This window comes from Dasypus novemcinctus, chromosome 3, assembly GCF_030445035.2.
Source record: "Dasypus novemcinctus isolate mDasNov1 chromosome 3, mDasNov1.1.hap2, whole genome shotgun sequence".
NCBI lineage: Eukaryota > Metazoa > Chordata > Mammalia > Cingulata > Dasypodidae > Dasypus > Dasypus novemcinctus.
In genome coordinates, this window is record NC_080675.1 from 150,022,313 (window position 1) to 150,041,265 (window position 18,953).

General features: G+C 40.4%; 1 protein-coding gene across 1 annotated transcript; it reads right to left on the minus strand.

The window, feature by feature from the left end:
- Nucleotides 1-422: 422 nt before the first annotated feature.
- COX5A (cytochrome c oxidase subunit 5A) lies at nucleotides 423-14,153 on the minus strand. The gene is made up of 5 exons (XM_004473467.4): nucleotides 13,928-14,153; nucleotides 6,802-6,918; nucleotides 4,774-4,895; nucleotides 2,788-2,911; nucleotides 423-601 (listed from the first exon to the last, which is right to left on the minus strand). Exons 1-4 carry the CDS (start codon nucleotides 14,025-14,027, stop codon nucleotides 2,798-2,800), a joined length of 453 nt encoding a protein of 150 aa, XP_004473524.1. The 5' UTR covers nucleotides 14,028-14,153; the 3' UTR covers nucleotides 423-601; nucleotides 2,788-2,797.
- Between the last annotated feature and the right edge of the window lie 4,800 nt (nucleotides 14,154-18,953).

Sequence of the window (18,953 nt, forward strand, 5' to 3'; positions counted from 1 at the left end):
GGGCTAATACTGCTAGGAAAGAACAGGGAGGGAAGAGAAGGAGCACTAAGAGGGGCATAGTTAGAGAGAAGCTGGCTACCACACAGCACACCCTCAAGACTTTCTCAATGACCACTCTAACCACTTTTAAACTTTATTTTGCCTGTTTCGGAAAGTACACAATTTGATCCAACCCCACAGATAACCAGGGTGCTGGCTGGCCCTGGCAATAAGAAAATACTATATAAATCACTTCGAGCCTTCACCTAATTTACCAGACAGAGAACCCAAAATGTTTATGGAGCTGACTTTCAGGTCAGATGACTTCCAGAAAATTGAATCAGTCTCTTAGTCCATAAGAAGGCAATGAAACCATAAAACCAACTGACCCTAAAGCATGTCATTTTCTGCTTCTTGATACAAACACATGGAACAATATCTAATTTCAGTTCAAACTCGTTTCCCTTTTATTAAGGTCCAAGTTACCATGACATGGTTTGGTATTCAATAAAGGAAAAGTTGTTTGAATAAGATAATATGTTATCATTAATGTTATCATTAATATTTCCAGGTGACAGTTTATGATCAAGTAGCAACATCAATAAACTCTTGGGAAGACCATCTGTAAGAGAAAACACAAAGAATTAGCCAGAAAGGATAAAGAAAAGGCAGAAATCTAACAATAACTTTCTTTAGAGCTACAGTCCAGGATGCAGACTCTTCTGCTCTTACTTAAATCCTCCGAACAGTCAACTCACAGGGGCATGGCTTTGTGGCTTTTTTAACATTTAGATTTACTAAGGTAGTCATCTTTACCAATCAGAAGAACAATGGGAAGTTGCCTTTTTTTTTTTTTTAAATATGTTACTGCAGCTAGAACATATCCCATATAATAAATATTTCTGTGCCCTTGGAATAATACTTGATAAAATTAAAATTAAGCCCGAGAGTTTAGATGTCTTTAGAGCCCACAAGAACCATGGGCAAGAGTTTCAAAGATATAACTAGGAAATCTTGTATTCTGAACACCTGGTTTTGTCTAAGTACTCACAGAAATCCTTAATAACACATACACAAAAATATCTTTCCATTTATTACAAAGGTGAGGTGACTGTGTGACAGTGATGGTGGTAGGGTATACAAAAATAAAAAGACTCCTGCTCCAAAAAACAAGCTTTAAAGAGTGAGCACAATTGTAGATTTCACAACTTCAGGCATTTTCTGTTGTTTGTTTAACACAATTAGAAAGACTAAATACAGGGAATTTTTGAGTTCTGAGTTTAAAAAAAAAAAAATTGTTTCAACTGGTGTTCACTAAAGATATCCAATCAAGGCTCACTGGTTCATCTTGGGAGGGATACATTAGCTTCTTAATGGAAGTTTTGTTGAAACTTACAGATAAATTAGCTCCATCTTTGAAAAATAAACTTACTCTTAGGGAGCAAATCTCTCTTTAAGCCTCTTTATTTAGCTCTGAGAAATAGGAGTATGGCCTTTAATAAATGCCTTATAACTTAATGCCTACACAGGAAGCACAGCATAGTAAGAGCAATGGACTCTAGGGCCAGACCACCTGGGTTCAAATCCAAGTTCCACAACTACCTGTGTGAACATGGACAAACAGTCTCTGTTTCCTCATCAGTAAAATGGGAATAACTACAATACAAATAATTCGCAGGACTGTTATAAAAATTAAATGAGTTGATATTTACAACAGAGCACTTGAAACAGTGCCTGGCACACAGTAAGAGTTATAAAAACTAAGTGTTTGTTAAATAAAATATGAGCTACTGTTTATACATTTTTTTTTTCCTTTTTAAATCTTTTCTTCTTGTTTTATTAGTTTTCTGTTGCCACTCTAACAAATTACCACAATTAGAACTATAAAACTATTGTCTTACAATTCTGGAATCCTTATGTCCAATAAAGTTTACGCTGGCTAAAATCAAGGTGTATACGTTTTATGTTTTACAAAAGATTTTCTGCATCCTGATTATTGCCTGTCCCAGCCAATTGTGTGACTGTTTTCATTACCTAATTTATCTTCCTAGAGAGAACAAGGTTTCAAATAAGTTTTTATTATCTAGCAGCAAACATTTCCTGGACTATTAAATTTTAACTTGGGCAAACAAAATCATCACCATCAAATCAATAAAACCGATATTAAAAATAAATAAATATAAAAAGCATACATGATGAATACCTCATGTATAGTGGATTACTTTTAGGTTGGGGGAGGTAAGGGACTGGAATGAGGGAAAGGTACACAGGGTGTTTTCAGCTCAAAGTAAAATGAGTCACTTCTTAGGGGACAGGGAGGGGAGGGGGAACATGGACGGGGATGGACCTGAATCAAATATGGCAAAATAATGATATCGAAAAATGTTGAGTGAGGGTACATGAACTCATTACATTATTTTCTATGCTATTCTTTATGGTTGAAATATATATATATCTACCTATCCCTTTTTTTTTTTTTGAAGAGGTACCAGAGACTGAACCGGGACCTCATACACAGGAAGCAGGGACTCAACCACTGAGCTACAACTACTCCCCAACATTTTTTAAATAAAGGAAACTTTTATTTGCCTTTACACCAATAGGAGGACAATTACAACATAATTACAATTCTAGTTCCTTAAATTTTATCATCACTGGTACTCTCTCTTTATAAACTCATGACCACTATCTCTAATAAGGACATGAAAAGTACTCTGTATCTGAGAGCACTGAAATTTTTCCAGCTTATCCTCCCTCCAGTTCTCCCCTGCCTTATTCAGTGTCATGTCTCTTGTACTGTTAGCTTACCTATGGGAATTTACACTTTGTCAAGGCCCAGTTCCTCTGGAGTGGAGATTCCCAATTCATTTAAAGTTGGTCTAAGTTCCTGGATGACATAGGGGTAGATTTCCTTATGAGGTCCTGCTTTGTCCTGATGGCAAAGAGAATATTCACATTTAGCTCTCTGAAAAGCTGTTTCTGTTAACAAAATGAATTTGAAAATGCTTTAATTATATGCAAAGGCTAGTAGCATAGAATTAATACAGGTCACCTACTTTTAAATTAATACGTTTGTTCAATAAAAAGGGCAATTTAGGTACGAATTATGGTAGGTTTTTAGTATACTCTAAGAATAACTATAACAATTACACTAAATCCAGAAAAACATTTTCAAGCTGTGAATTACTAGAAAAGGAGGTGGTGATGACAAAATTCTGTTAAGGTAATTAAACATACCCAGCAGGCAACAAGAATTAAATTAACACAGGAAAGTTTTTAAATGTGCCTCCAATTTGAGACTCTAACTGAATTAACTACAGGTGCTGAATGGATTGATAGCCTACAGAACCCTTAATTACCTTACTCATTGTAAATAATGTCACACTTCCCCCTTACAGACCTTGAATTTTTTCCCCATGCCATTGTTTTTCATGGAAAACTATATTTAGAGACTACTTATTTCCAGGGAGAAAGAGGTTTGATGACTACCCACCATAACACATAATTATACCTGTATTGTTGCAAGGTTCCTCAGGGCTATTAAAAAGACAAATAGACTAAGAAAGTGGCAAGTAATTTTCTGGCTTTAGCAAATTCTAGGTCTTCTTAATTGTACTTTTAAAAATTAAAATTCTTATTTCAAATGCAATATATCTGTTCATTACAGAAAAATCAGAAACTACAATCAAACTAGGGGAAGTGGAATTGGTATATACCCTCCTTCATATGTGTACGTACGTGTACACACACACACACACACATATATACATATACATATACATATATATATATTTCCCTCTTTCTTTTTAAGTAGGTACCAGGGATTAAACCCAGGACCTTGTACATGGGAAACAGGCTCTCAGTTACTGGGCTACATCTGCTCCAATGAGAGCTGGTTTCTTCAATTGTTTGTTTTTGTTTTTAGGAGGTACTGGGGATCAAACACAGAACCGTACATGGGAAGAAGATGCTCAACCACTTGAGCTACATCTGCTCCCTACATATATTTTGAAAGATTTATTTATTTCTCCCCACTCCCTTGTTGTTTTGCATGTTTTGCATGTTTGTTTGTGTGTGCTCTTCCTCCTTTTTAGGAGGCACCGGGAACTGAACCCGGAAACTCCTGTGTGGAAGGAAGGCACCTAATTGCTTGAGCCACCTCCTTTCCCTGCTTTGTTGAGCCTCTCATTTTGTTTTTCATCCTTGTGTCTCTTGTTGTGTCATCTTGCAGTCTTGCTTGTCTTCTTTAGGAGGCACTAGGAACCAAACCTGGGACCTCCTGTGTGGTAGGCAGGTGCTCAATCGTTTGAGCTACATCCACTTCCCATCTACAAATATATTTTAATAAAATGGGAGTGGCTATACTACAAAAAACATTTCATAATGCTCTCCAGTTAATATACCATGAATATTTTTAATATTAAACATATTTCTACAACATTAATAGTTGTATAGTGATAACTTGTTCTGGGAAGTCCCATCTTAAGAAATCACTAGTATTTAATTTCTTTTGTCATAAACACTATAGAGATGAATATCCTCGTAGTTAAACCTTTGTACACCCTTAATTATTTCCTTAGAATAAATGCTCACACAGAGTAAAAGGTATCATACACAATTTTTAAGGCCTTTGATAAATGCTGCCAAAATGCCTTCCAGAAAAACCTGCAATGTACATTACTTCTAGCTATATATTTTAGGTTATTTAATGAATTAAAATAATACAGAATATACTAATACCTGATCAACAGCCCAACTACTCCAGCATATCTTTAATATTGTTATTTCACTGACCTTAACAACCTCTAGGATGCGTACTGCACTAGCAAAGTCATTTAACCGTCTGCATGCCCGCAAAGCAGCATCAATGATTTTGGGTTCTGGAACCAGATCGTAGCCAACAAGCGTGTTCATTCCTGTCAGATGAAAAAGAAGGGCTGTTTCAACCTGGAATGTTCTCATTTAAACTACAATTTAGGTATCTACATTTGTACTAGACCATGGACATGTGATCTTGTCTTGCTTGGGTCTCTGTTCCATTATCTGGAAGAGAATCTGCCTTTAGCAAATTCTAGATGACATCATCACAGAGTTATTACTGTGAAGAGCAACATAGCAGCATGCAAATTAAGGAAACATCTCCAAGAGTTTTCTTTTTCTTTTTTAAAGATTTGGGAAGTGGCTGTGGCTTAATCAATTGAGCTCCCTTTTACCACATGGAGGACCCAAGTTCGATCCCTGGGACCTCCTGGTAAAAAAGAAAAGAAGCGTCCCAGGCCTGCGTGGAGAGGTGCAGGCCCTCCCGCCGCACAGTGACAAACTAAAAAGACAATGACGCAACCAGATAGGAAAAAAAAGAAAAAAAATTTATGTATTATTTATCTTACTCCCTGTCCCCAACAGGCCTGGCGCTTGCCCTCACTATCTGCTTTGTGTCCATTCGGTGCGTGTTCTTCTGTGTCTGCTTGTCTTATCTTCAGGAGGCACCAGGAACTGATCCCGGGACCTTCTGCCACAGGAAAGAGGCACTTAATCACTTGAGCCACCTTAGCTCCCTGGTTTATTGTATATCTCACTGTCTTGCTTTTCACCAGGAGGCCCCAGATATTGCACCCAGGACCCTCCATATGGTAGAGAGAAGCTCAATCACTTGAGCCACATCTGCTTCCCTCCAAGAATTTTTCTTAAATGCAAACACTATTTTCATAACAATTAGCAGATTTCTTTTCATGTAAGAGGAAATTTTCAGCTCATTATTTTTAACTCTTAGTACAATGTATGTACTTTGGTTCTTTAAAGCAAAACTAATGATCTAAAATAGCCAGAGAAATGCTTAAGGAGAGTTAATAAAACCCAAATGAAGACATTAAGGAGATATGATAGTTTAGACTCAAACATTCAACCAGAAATCAATTGTGCATGTTTAGTTACAGCTCTGCACAAAATGACACATCATAAAATTTAAGATTCTTTTCATGGGAACACAGTATTGTTCTTTTCATTACTTCTACTTCAGTAAGAAATTCCCTGGTTGCAGCAAAATGCTGTCATTACATTTCCTGCAGAGAGGTTTGAAACATTTAGGTTTCTTGCCTCTATTTAGTTTAAAATATTTAAACAAAGAACATCGATTGATACAATGCTAGAAAATAGTATCACAAAGGCTGAATTCTTGATCTGAAATATATTATCCTACACTTAAAATTAGTGACCAGTTATTATTGCTATAACCATGTTAAGTCTATATTTGCAATTTAGGAAAAATAAGGTCTCACTTACTATACTATTAGTAGGCATTTATTCAGGGCAAGACAAATCATAACTGAGAATTAAAATAACAAACAAAACCCCCAAATCGTTACCTCAAGGGGAAGAGAACCAAATAACCACTTCTGCAAATTATCTGAAAGGTACAAAACTGTTAACTCTGTTGATCTTGACATTATCATTACAGCAGTGGTTCTCAACCAGAAACAATTGATTTTGTCACCAAGGGAACATGTGGCAATATTTGGAAACACTTTTGGTTGTCTCAACTGAGGGGAAGGGGATGTTACCGCCATCTAGTGGGTAGAGTACAAGGATGCTGCTAAACATCCTACAACGTTCGGGACAGTGCCCCTCTAGATGTCAATAGTGCTTGCTTTAAAACCCGGCTTTATAGGAAATACCTGGGAAGCTATAAACTTTTCTTATTGCAAGTTGCATGATGGTACCGGTTTACTTGATGCATGTTTTCAAAATAGTTTCTATCAACAAAGTGATGGAAGACTACATAGCAGTTCATATTTCCACACTAAAATATGGCTATGTTCCAATTACCTTTACGTAATTCCCAGGCATCGATATCTGGCTTGTTGAAGTATGTCACCCAGCGAGCATCAAACTCCTCATCTGTCTCATGTGACCCATGGGAGTAGCAGCGAACTGACTGGACAGCTATAATGGAGGAAGAGCAATAATTTCAATGTAAAAATTAGTGCTTCACATATCTAGTGCATTAAGTTTTTAATTAACTATATATGCCATGGCAGGACAATCATTCAGCAGCTCAAATGAAATAAATTTCATGTACTGATATGAAAAGACACCTTTAAAACTTAGCAAAGAAAAGCAATTAAGGGGAAGCGGACATGGCTCAACTGACAGCATCTACCTACCACATGGAGAGTCCAGGGTTCTATCCCCAGGGCCTCCTGACCCGTGTGGTGAACTGGCCCACTGGCCCCTATGCAGGGGTGCTCCATGCACAAGGAGTGTGCCCAGCAAGGAGAGCAGCCCCATGTGAAAAAAGTGCAGCCTGCTCAGAAGTGGTGTCGCACACATGAAGAGCTAACACAACAAAAAAGAGATGCAGTTTTCTCAATGCCACCTAATAATGCAAGCGGATGCAGAAGAACACACAGCAAATGAACACAGAGAGTAGACAATGGAGGGAAAGGGGAGAGAAATAAATCAAACAAATCTTAAAAAAGAAAATAAAAGAAAAGCAATTAAGGCCTGGTAACCGTAAATTTCTACCCCAAATAAATACCCTTTATAAAAGCCAAAACAAACAAACCAAAGGCAAATAAAATATTATATATGTATGTAATATATATCCTCCTCAGGATGGAGTAATAAAATATGGATTAGAGTGGACTTACTGGTATTCTACTATAGAATTACTGTGACTCTAGCAATGGAAGAAATTGTATCACTGATGTGGAGACAGTGGCCATGGGAATTGCTGAAGGTAGGGAGAGGGAAGAGGTGTGATACCGAGGCATTTTCCGGACTTGGGAGTTGTTCTGAATGATAGATATTGCAGGGACAGATGCAGGACATTATATATCCTGCCATAGCCCACTGAATGGACTGGGGGAGAGTGTAAACTACAATGTAAACTATAATCCAGATGGTGTAGAGTGCTCCAAAATGCATTCATCAAATGCAATAAATGTGCCACACTGATGAAAGAGGTTGTTGATATGCGAGGAGTGGGGCTGGGGTGGGGAATGGGGTATATGGGAACTTCTTATATTTTTTAATGTAACATTTTGCGTGATCTATGTATCTTTAACAATAAAAAAATTTCATTTCAAAAAAAAAAAGGACCGTCTGGTCATACAATAAAATATGATAATAAAATATGAAAAAAAAAAAGCCAAAACAAAAAGGGCAAATAAAACAAAATATTACATATGTATGCTTATAAACTTTTCCTCTAGCTTGAAATTTTTTTAAAAATTATTTTTATTTTTCTATCCTAGCTTGAAATTGTTATCAATGACTCCCTTTGGGAGGAGGGTCTTTTAGCATGTACTTTTTGGATAATATTCATGTTTTTTCTTGCCTTTAGCATTCTGCTCCCAATCAATTCAATTATTCTTTGTAATACTGTAAGAAAAGTCTCCCCATTTTTTTCTTTCTGCCTATCAAATGGACACTGAATTACGAGTTAGGAAATCTGGATTCCTTCTAAACAGTCTGTGTGTGTGCGGGGAGGGAGAGGAATGGGGGTGATGGAAAACTTTACCTTTGGATCTTAGGAGGCAGCACAGCTTAGTGGTCAGACAACGCATGGCTCTTCACTCTCATACCATTTGATCTTGGGAAAATTATCTCAAGTTTCAGTTTCCTCCTCTATAAAATGGGGATATCACTACCTTAGGAGATTTTGAGGATTAAATATGAAAGCCAGTAAAATCTTGCACAGGGCTTGGCAGCTGGTAGGCACTCAATAATGGTAGTTACATAGTAATCCTTATCTAAAAATACTGACTGATCTCTTTATGGAAATCCTATTATAGAAATAAAACATTCCTCAAATTATATTTGTTATTTTTAGCCTTCTAAAAAAAATTTAAAAACAACAAAAACCCAGAAACTTCTGATCACTGCAGTTCTCAGAATCTGAAATTTAAATGTTAGGAATATCCCATATATCCTTAAAGCAATAACTAGCAGGGGTGGGGGTGGGGGACACACAAATAGACGAATATGAAAGGAGAAAGGAAAAAAAGAAGAGGGGGTAGATTTGCTTGCTGTTAGGTCAAGCAAAAGGATTCACATTTAAATTATCATTTGAAACTATAGCATGATAACCACAATATCTGTCATTAGTCCTGCAAGATCACAACACAAGTTCTAATCTTTCCAGAGACCTAAACATGCTGACTTAGGAACAAGTGAGAGTTGAAGAGCATTACTTTCAGTTATTCTAACCTTTCTTCTCACCTCTTTTGCTATCTTTGAATTAGGTAAGCAAAGTACAAACACTTTAAACTCTTTTCCTGTTTTAATCCATCAATACTCAACTTTATTAATGCAGTATTCCGGGTATTCTAAGGAAAAGTAGTACCTATTACTGTCACTACCTTTGAAGAATGTAGTTTTGAGTGTTCAATATACTTAAACTCTTTCATTAGACAAAAAAATCCTCTTGTGGTTGATAGTTCCATGATACTTAAAATGTATTTTAAACACAAGTACTTGTTGAGCTGCAGTGCAATATATTAATATTCTTTAGACTTGAGCTTCCTTCTTGGGAGGCACAATGGTTAGGGTGAAAAAGCTTGGGCTTTAGGGAGAGACAAACATGGATTTTAATCCTGATTCCACAATTTATTGACCATGACCCAATGCAAGGTAACCTTAATAAATTTCAGCTCATTTTTTTATATAAATAATACTAATTCTTGAAATCTGTATAGATTACATGCAGTTATGTAACACACCTAATATATTATCTAGATCTTAGAAGTTTAATAATTTTCCCACTTTGTTTGGAATTTCAAAATTCAAGGAAAATCCAAACAGCACAGAACACAGAAGTGTATGTGTACTCCCTCCCCAGAGTTAACTATTTTTTTTTTTTAAAGATTTAATTATCCTCCCCCCTCCTCCCTTCCCCCATCTGCTCTCTGTGTCCATTCACTGTATATTCTTTGCTGTGTCTGCTTAGATTCTCATTAGGCGGCTCTGGGAACTGATCCTAGGACCTTTTGGAGTGGAGAGAGGTGGTCATTCTCTTGCGCCACCATAGCTCCCTGATCTGCTGCATCTCTTATTGTCTCTCCTCTTTCTCTCTTTTTGTTGCATCATCTTGCTGCGCCAGCTTGCCTTCCCCAAGGGGCCCTGGGCATTGAACCCTGAACCTCCTATATGGTAGATGGGAGCCAAATTGCTTGAGTCACATCCGTATCCTCCCAGAGTTAACTATTAAGTTTACCTTTCCTTCCACCCTGAAAAGTAAATGTTTCATTATAACCATTCCTTTTGCTCACTGCTGGGCATGGATTTGACTAGATTGTGTGGTAGCTTTGTTTTGTCTCCTGTGAAAAAGATGAACAGCAACTGCAGATCCAATTAAGGAGATCAAGAAATTACCCTCAAGGATCTGATCACATTCCTCCTAGATTCTAAATTACAAACTGGTTGTGTTCCCAAAAACCCTTTATAAAACAACTGTTTAGAATACAAATCATGCACTGGGAAAATACATTCCTTCCAGGAGGGCAAAAACAGACTCTCCTATGGGATTTAAATTATATTCCTAACTCTAGTAATGGGTAGAGCAGGATCTATTCTCTTAACTATGGCCATGCCTTCCAAATGCTTAATATTTTGTTTTTTTGAAGTAAACAACCCAGATATTGTCCTATACCCACATACCAGCCCCACTTAAGATGGCATTTCCACCTAGACTGGAGGCTTCTAAGGTGCGGTAGTAATTTTGAGTCTTTTGTGGACACCAGAAAATTATGTTCACAAACTGGCCTATTCCTATGAGTGCTGAATCCTTTAATTGGACTGTTTCAGTGGGGGTATAACCCAGGGTGGGTCTTGGTCCTTTTCCTGGAGTCCTTTATAAAAGAGAGAGGGAGAGACACAAACAGAAATGCCCAGAAGCTGAGAGAAGGCTCCAAGGGCCAGAACCTGAAATCAACCAGGCAGCTGGGAGGAGAAGGGAGAGATGAACAGACACTGCCACGGGCCTGATTGCCCACAGCTGCAGCTCCGGGAGAAGGCATCTCCTAATGAGCTCTTGATTTGGACACTTACCTGGCCTCAGAACTGTAAACTTGTAAGTTAATAAATCCCCACTGTAAATGCCAACCCATTTCTGGTATATTGCCTTGGCAGCCTTTAGAAAACTAAAACACAAGGCAAGCTATTTTTGGAAAACAATCTGAAGGTTCTAGAGTAGGAAAAGGGAAGAAACCTGAAAAATAGGGACAAGTTAGAGGAGTAGACCAGTGCTAGGGCCTCAATCTAAAAAGCTATTTCTAACACTGTTTTTCAGCATTCTGTTAAGCACTCTATTTAATAATAATAAAAGTATAAAAAGCTAATATACTTAGAAAAATTAAGGGACTCAATCCATTAGATTTTAGTTAAAGTAAATGGTTTTCCATTTAATAACTCATCAGCTTGGACAAGACCCAAAGAATGGACATTTTGGAAGGAAGCAAATAATATGGAGTGTATATTAACAGGTTCCAAGGCAGGGTTATTAGGGTTTTTGCCTTAAGAGAAGACTGTGCACCCTGGGGTGCCAAATGGTAGGGAACCTGGAGATGGGGGAGTGGAGCAAAAAAAGAAGGCGGGAATGTGATAAAAAAGTGCTGCCTAAATTTAGTTCTGCACCAAGAATGGGAAAGAGAAAACTCCTCCCACTCTTCTAGTTCTCAGGGCAAGGATGTAGGAACCACTACTGCATAGGTTTTTAAGGGTTGACTAAGAACCCAACCATTATTTAAAACATCATTACCTAAGTCAGCAGTTATTGGGAAACAATTCTATTTCAAGTTGGAGACTTCTTCATGGGCCATTAAGGAATCTAGGCTGCTACTTAACAAAAGTAAATTTGAGGCCCCTCAGGTCAACCCCCTTCAATGGTCTTTCAAATACTCTCTTTTGACCTTAAATAGCCTCTTAGATGAACCTTAATCCTTTTGACTTTAGGTTACATAAAACCTCTTCTGGGGGAGCAGGTGTAGCTCAAGTGGTTGTACAAGATTCTGGGTTCATCTCTGGTACCTTCTAAAAAGAAAACGAAAAAACCAACTCTCATTGGGGAGTGGATAGCTCAGTGGCTGAGCACCTGCTTCTCAGGTATGAAGTCAATCCTCAGTACCTCCTAAAAAAAAAAAATTAAAAAAACCTCTTCTGTCTCACAGTAGTAATAAATCCTCATCTATAATATGCAAAAATTAAAAATTAACACGCCCAAGGCCAACAGCTAGAAAGTAGCTGATACTACTTCTAACCAATACTGCCTCCCTGTGGCAGAGTTAGGTGTATGGGACTAACACCTCTAAAATAGAGCTTTTTGTTTGCGAAATATACTCAGGGTGGGGAAGAGAAAGCCTAGGAGATAAACCACTATGTTGAAACTTAGTAAGAAAAGAGGAATCTCCTTAACCTAGTTTGCCAAAAACTTGTGATGTTTCCCCAGGCTGCAAAGAAAGGAACAATTCTTTTGAAGAAATAAGAAACCACCTCAAAATCTATTTATATGGAAAAACTTAAACAGTATTCATCACTATAGCAATTAGAGAAGAAAGGAGAGAAAAAACAAATTCTGACTAACATCAGGATGGGCTAAACTAAATTACAGCTAAGAAACAAAAAGAGTTCCACCACAATAATGGAATTAATGTCACAAGGTGAGCTTCAGTTTCCCCATCTGAAAAATAAGATGGTGTCCATGGTCTCTAAAGTGCATTCAGGCCTTAATGTTCTACGATAAATTATAGTCTGAAATGAATGAAGTGAGACACATGCCTTCGGTTCTGAAGCATGTAACCAAACCATCAAAACAGCGAAGGAATAGTTATTAGCTTTGTTTGAATTTCTGAGTTCCTAATGTTTAAACTACATAATGTACCATATGTTACCATCATGGACAAAGGTTAAAGTGCGGTTATTGTGATTACAGTACAGTGCTGGACACAAACTCTCCCAGAACACACAAGGGGAAGGTGAAATAAGAGGTAAGAATTAGCAGCACATCTCACATTCCACCAGTCAGGCAATCGAGAGAAAAATCCTAAGGAAAAATGAAGCTTTCCCATGTTTGAACAACCCAGTATCGCTGGGTAGGTGGTTCCCCCGATTTTATTTTATTATTTTATTTTATTTTTAAATATTTATTTATTATTATTATATTTAATTACATTAAAAAAATATATGAGGTCCCATTCAACCCCACCGCCCCCGCCCCCCATCCCCCGATTTTAGAAACAACAATACTAACATAAGATCTATGAATATTTCCAAATCTCAGGAAACCGCACAAGTGAGTCTATTTCAAACGTGGATGAAACAGAAAGCGGCACAGCAGTTGCTAAAAATAAAAGAATGGGCTGTGAAGGTGACACACAAAACTCGAACAGAGAAAGAAATGCCAGATTAAAAAAGAAAAAAAAAGTGTATTGTATCCCACATGGAAATATACTGTGTCCTCAAAAGACACTGGAGGCGGCGGTGCCGGGGTCCCCATGGAGGCCACCCCGGCCACCACCCCAAGCGGCGCGCCCGGCGGCTCAATGTCACCTTCGCCCAGGCGCAGCAGGCCTGGGGCGGCCGCTCTCAGGCAGGTACGCGGGGTCACTGCCGGGGCACGGTCACCGCCAGGGAACCGAAGGGGTTCAGCGGGCGCGGGAAGGTGCGGCGGTACGCAGAAGCACTGCGCCCCCTCCTCGAGAACCGCAGCAGGTCCGCCCCAGACCCGCTCGCCGTACCCGACACAGGAAGTCGCGCCCTGGGAAGCCCCAGGGGCGCGACCTCGAGTCCTCCACAACTCGAGGAGGCGGTGGGGACGGTTTGAGATCACCGGTTTCGGCCGCCAGCACGACAGGTAGCGGCTAGGCCGCGGGGGGAGCCTGCCTTCTAGTGGCTGCGGGGGGCCAGGTCATCGCAAGGACACGCGGGCGTGGGCAGAGGTAGGCAGGGACCTTACCGGCGGCGGAGCCGTGGGCCGGGGCGGGGTGTAGGCGGCCTCGAAGGCCGGCCCGGGAGGCTGCGGCTGCAGTGCAGCGGCGTAGAGCAGCGCCTAGCATAACGGCGATGGCGGCGCTCAAGCCAAGGCTGAAGAGAAGCCGGCCGTGAGCGCGCGGGCCGCTCCGGAGCTCACGAGGGGACGGACTCACGCAACGACGCACGGCGGGCGGAGCGCGTGGGCCCGCCCACTGCGGCGCCTGCGCCTCGAAAGGAGGAGGCACCACGCGGCCCTGAGTAGGCTACGGCGGCCGTTGAGGACATTCGGTGCCCCGCCCCGCCTCGTCTCTGGTCGCGTGACCTGCAGCGGCTGTCATGGAGCGAAGATGGACGGAAGGAAAGGTCCAGCAGTAGAGTCTATCAATGGTTCGAGTCCGGTTCAGGAGGTTACTCCATGGCCTCAAAATTGGAACGATAACAATGACAGATTTTAATAAGAATTACCTTCCTGGCTTACCCCCAAGGAGAATAAATGGGAAAGGACCGCTTACATCTAAACGACCTTACCAGTAACTATTCTTATCTCACAAACCAGCAAGCATTGAAAAATGAGACCAACCACTATAATGAACCAGGCTCATAAATTATTTGCTGGCAGTCGAGGTTCTTTTGTTCACATCCCCGTTTCCAAGGATTCCCACTTGGATGTTTTTAGCCAAACACCTGACTCCAGTTCTGCAGGAGGCTTTACAATATTGTAGAAGGGATCTACAATAGATAGCTTTGAAATGGTGTTGGGCAAGTTCCAAGGCTCTTATATATAATCTGGTCTGAATAACCACATCCTGACTTTGAGCTCCTGGGCAGACAGTGGGGGCATCTTTTCCTGTCTTGAAATATTTCCCTGCCATCCAGATTTGACTAACTGGTCTCATTTGTCTGGGTTTCCCTCATTCTCTATCCCTAGACCCCGCTGTGGAAAGAAGGGATGGACATTCAAAACCCTCTCCCTGGGGAGTCAACAACTGCCCTTCTCGTTTCCCTCCTTGGCAGTGTGGCTTTAGAGGATATGACCCTGACTGCTAAAGGGATTAAATTTTTTTTCTTTTCAAAGCACCAGCCCTCACCCCTTCCCATCAACCTAACTGAAGGACATCTGGGAAAACTATTTTTGCAGTTCAATTAATATTCATAAAAAAATAAAAATAAAAATAAATATTCATCAAATCTCTAAGAGCAGGAATCAGGGTTCTCATAATTGAGAAAGTACTAGAGTCTATTGCAACTGAATCCCAACTGGTCTCCTTGATGTCAGAGTCTGCCCACTTTCTTATAGCCGGCTACTGAAGTGTTTTAAAACAAAACACTTGGGAAGTGGACTTGGCCCAGTGGATAGGGCGTCCATCTACCACATAGGAGGTCCGCAGTTCAAACCCCAGGCCTCCTTGACCTGTGTGGAGCTGGCCCACGTGCAGTGCTGATGCATGCAAGGAGTGCCCCACCACGCAGGGGTGTCTCCCGCATAGGGGAGCCCCATGCGCAAGGAGTGCACCCTGTAAGGAGAGCTGCCCAGTGCGAAAGAAAGTGTAGGCTGCCCAGGAATGGTGCCACACACATGGAGAGTTAACTCAGCAAGATGACGCAACAAAAAGAAACACAGATTCCCGTGCCGCTGACAACTACAGAAGTGGACAAAAACAACAACATGCAGCAAATAGACACAGAGAACAGACAACTTGGGGGGGGGAGAAGGGGAGAGAAATAAATAAAATAAATCCTTAAAAAAAACAATTATAATTATCGGTTAGGATGTGGCTATTGTATGCCATGAACTTTTTTTTTTCACTCCCCTTACCCCCATGCCCCACCCCCAGTTGTCTGTTCTCTGTGTTCATTTGCTGTGTGTTTTTCTGCGTCCGTTTGTATTCTTGTCAACAGCCCGGGAATCTGTGTCTCTTTTTGTTGCAACATTTTGCTGCGTCAGCTCTTGGTGTCTGCGGTGCTACCCCTGGGCAGGCTGCACTTTTTTCACATGGGGCGGCTCTCTTATGGGGTGCTCTCCTTGCATGTGAGGGTCCCCTATGCGGGGGACACCCCTGCACGGCACAGCACTCCTTGCATGCATCAGCGCTGCGCGTGGGCCAGCTCACCACATGGGTCAGGAGGCCCTGGGTTTGAACCCTGGACCTCCCATGTGCTGAGCGGACGCTCTTATCAGTTGAGCCAAATCCACTTCCCAACCATGAACTATCCTATCTAACTATCCTATCCATATCCTATCCTTTCCATGAATTATCCTATCTAAGCCTCATAACTACACTGTGAGATAAATATCCATTTTATGGATGACAGAATAGACTCAAAGATACTTGCCTAAGAATCATGCAGCCATTATTAATAGTGGGGTTTAGATGTGAACCCAGATTTATCTGATTCCAGAAACTGTTTTTTCCCCCTCCCCCCACTGCCCATGGAAGATGGTCTTTGCTGGCCTTTCAATGGATTCTGAGCCCTCATTACTTAAATTAGTTTTCTTCTGCTGCATGACACTTTTTTTCCTTTCTTTTCTTTTTAACTTTATTTTGTAAATTTAATAACTGAAATTATAAATAATTAAAAACTAAAAAGAAAACAGTTGAATAAAAACATACATTTCTCAAGTAAATGTACTGAATACCTATAATATTTTTAAATCATACAGTATATTACACAATATATTTGGTTCATAGTAATGCAAATGTGCAGTATTTGTCCTTTTGTGTCTAGCTTGCTTCACTAAATATAATGTCCTACAGGTTCATCCATGTTGTCATATGCTTTACGACTTCATTTCATCTTACAGCTGCATAATATTCGCTTGTGCAAATAGACCACAGTTTGTTTATCCATTCTGTTGATGGACACCTGGGTTGTTTCCAACTTTCGTCAATCATGAGTAATGTCACTATGAACATCTGTATGCAGATGTCCGCGTCACTGCTCTCAGTTCTTCTGGGTTATACGCAGTAGTAGTATTGCAGGGTCACGTGGCAACTCTATATTAAGCTTCTTTTTTTTTTTAAAGATTTATTTTTACTTATTTCTCTCCCCTTCCCCCTCCCCCATTGTTTGCTCTTTGTGTCCATTCGCTGTGTGTTCTTCTGTGTCGGCACTAGGAATCTGTCTCTCTCTTTGTTGCGTCATTTTGCTGCATCAACTCCCTGTGTGTGGTGCCACTCCTGGGCTGTGCTTTTTTCACATGGGGTGACTCTCCTTGAGGGGCGCATTCCTTGCACATGAGGCTCCTCTACATGGGGGAAACCCCTGTGTGGCACGGCACTCCTTGTGCGCATCAGCACTGCGCATCGGCCAGCTCACCACATGGGTTAGGAGTCCCTGGGTACCAAACCCTGGACCTCCCATACAGTAGGCAGATGCTCCATCATTTGAGCCACATCCGCTTCCTTATATTAGGCTTCTTTAGGAATTGTCAAACAGTGCTCCCCAGTGGCTATACCATTCTGCATTTCCACCAACAGTGGGCAAGTGTTCTTATCTCACCACTTCCTCTCCAACATTTGTTGTTCTCTGTCTTTTTTTTTTTTCTCTTCCCTTCTCCCCCACCCCCAGTTGTCTGCTTTCCATGTTCTTCTGTGGCTGCTTCTATCCTTATTAGCGGCATCAGGAATCTGTGTTTCTTTTTGTTGCGTCATCTTGTTATGTCAGCTCTCCATGTGTGTGGCACCATTCCTGGGCAAGCCGCACTTTCTTTCGCACTGGGCGGCTCTCCTTATGGGGTGCACTCCTTGCGCATGGGGCTCCCCTACACGGGGGACACCCCTGTGTGGCAGGGCACTCCTTATGCACATCAGCACTGCGCACGGGCCAGCTCCACACGGGTCAAGGAGGCCCGGGGTTTGAACCTCGGACCTCCCATGTGGTAGGCGGATGGTCTATCCATTGGGCCAAGTCTGCTTCCCCTCTCTATCTTTTTAATATTGGCCATTCTGATAGGTGTGAAGTGATATCTCATTGTAGTTTTGATTTGCATTTCCCAAATCATTAGTGATATTGAGCATTTCTTCCTGTGTTTTTTGCCTTTTGTATTTCTTTTTTGGACAAATATCTATTCAAGTCTTTTGCCCATTTTTTAATTGAGTCATTTGTCTTTTCATTGTTGAGCTGTAACATCTCTTTATATATCCTGGATATTAAACCCTTATTGGATATGTGATTTCCAAATATTTTCTCCCATTGAGTTGATTACCTTTTCACCCTTTTGACAAAGTCCTTTGAGGTCCAAAAGTGTTTAATTTTGAGGAGGTCCCATTCATCTAATTTTTTCTTTTGTTGCATGGGCTTTGGGTGTAAGGTTCAAGAAACCACCACCTCCTACAAGGTCTTGAAGATGTTTCCCTACATTATCTTGTAGTAGTTTTATAGTCCTGGCTTTTATATTTAGGTCTTTGATCCATTTTGAGTTGATTCTAGTATAGGGAGTGAGATAGGGATCCTCTTTCATTTTTTTGGTTATAGATATCCAGTTGTCCCAGCACCATTTGTTGAAAAGACTGTTTAGTCCTGTTAACATTATAACTTGGTAGGTTTAGCAAAAACCAGTTGACCATATAGGTGAGGGTTTCTTTCTGGGTTCTCAATTCAGTTCCACTGATCGATGTATCTATCTTTATGCCAGTACCATGCTGTTTTGACTGTAGCTTTGTAATATGTTTCAAGATCAGGCAGTGAAATTCCTCCCATGTCGCTCTTCTTTTTTAGAATGCTTTTGGCTATTTGGGTGCACTTTCCCTTCCAAATGAATTTGGTAATTGCCTTTTCTAATTCTGTAAAGTAAGCTGTTGGGATTTTGAGTGCTATTGCATTGAATCTATAAATTACTTCTGGTAAGACTGACATTTTCATATTAATTTTTCCAATCCATGAACGTGGGATGTCCTTCCATTTGTTTAGGTCTTTAAAAAATGTATTTTTTAATATTTATTTTTTATTTCTTTCATTCCCCACCCCCCCCCCTTTGTCTGCTCTTTGTGTCCATTTGCTCTGCGTTC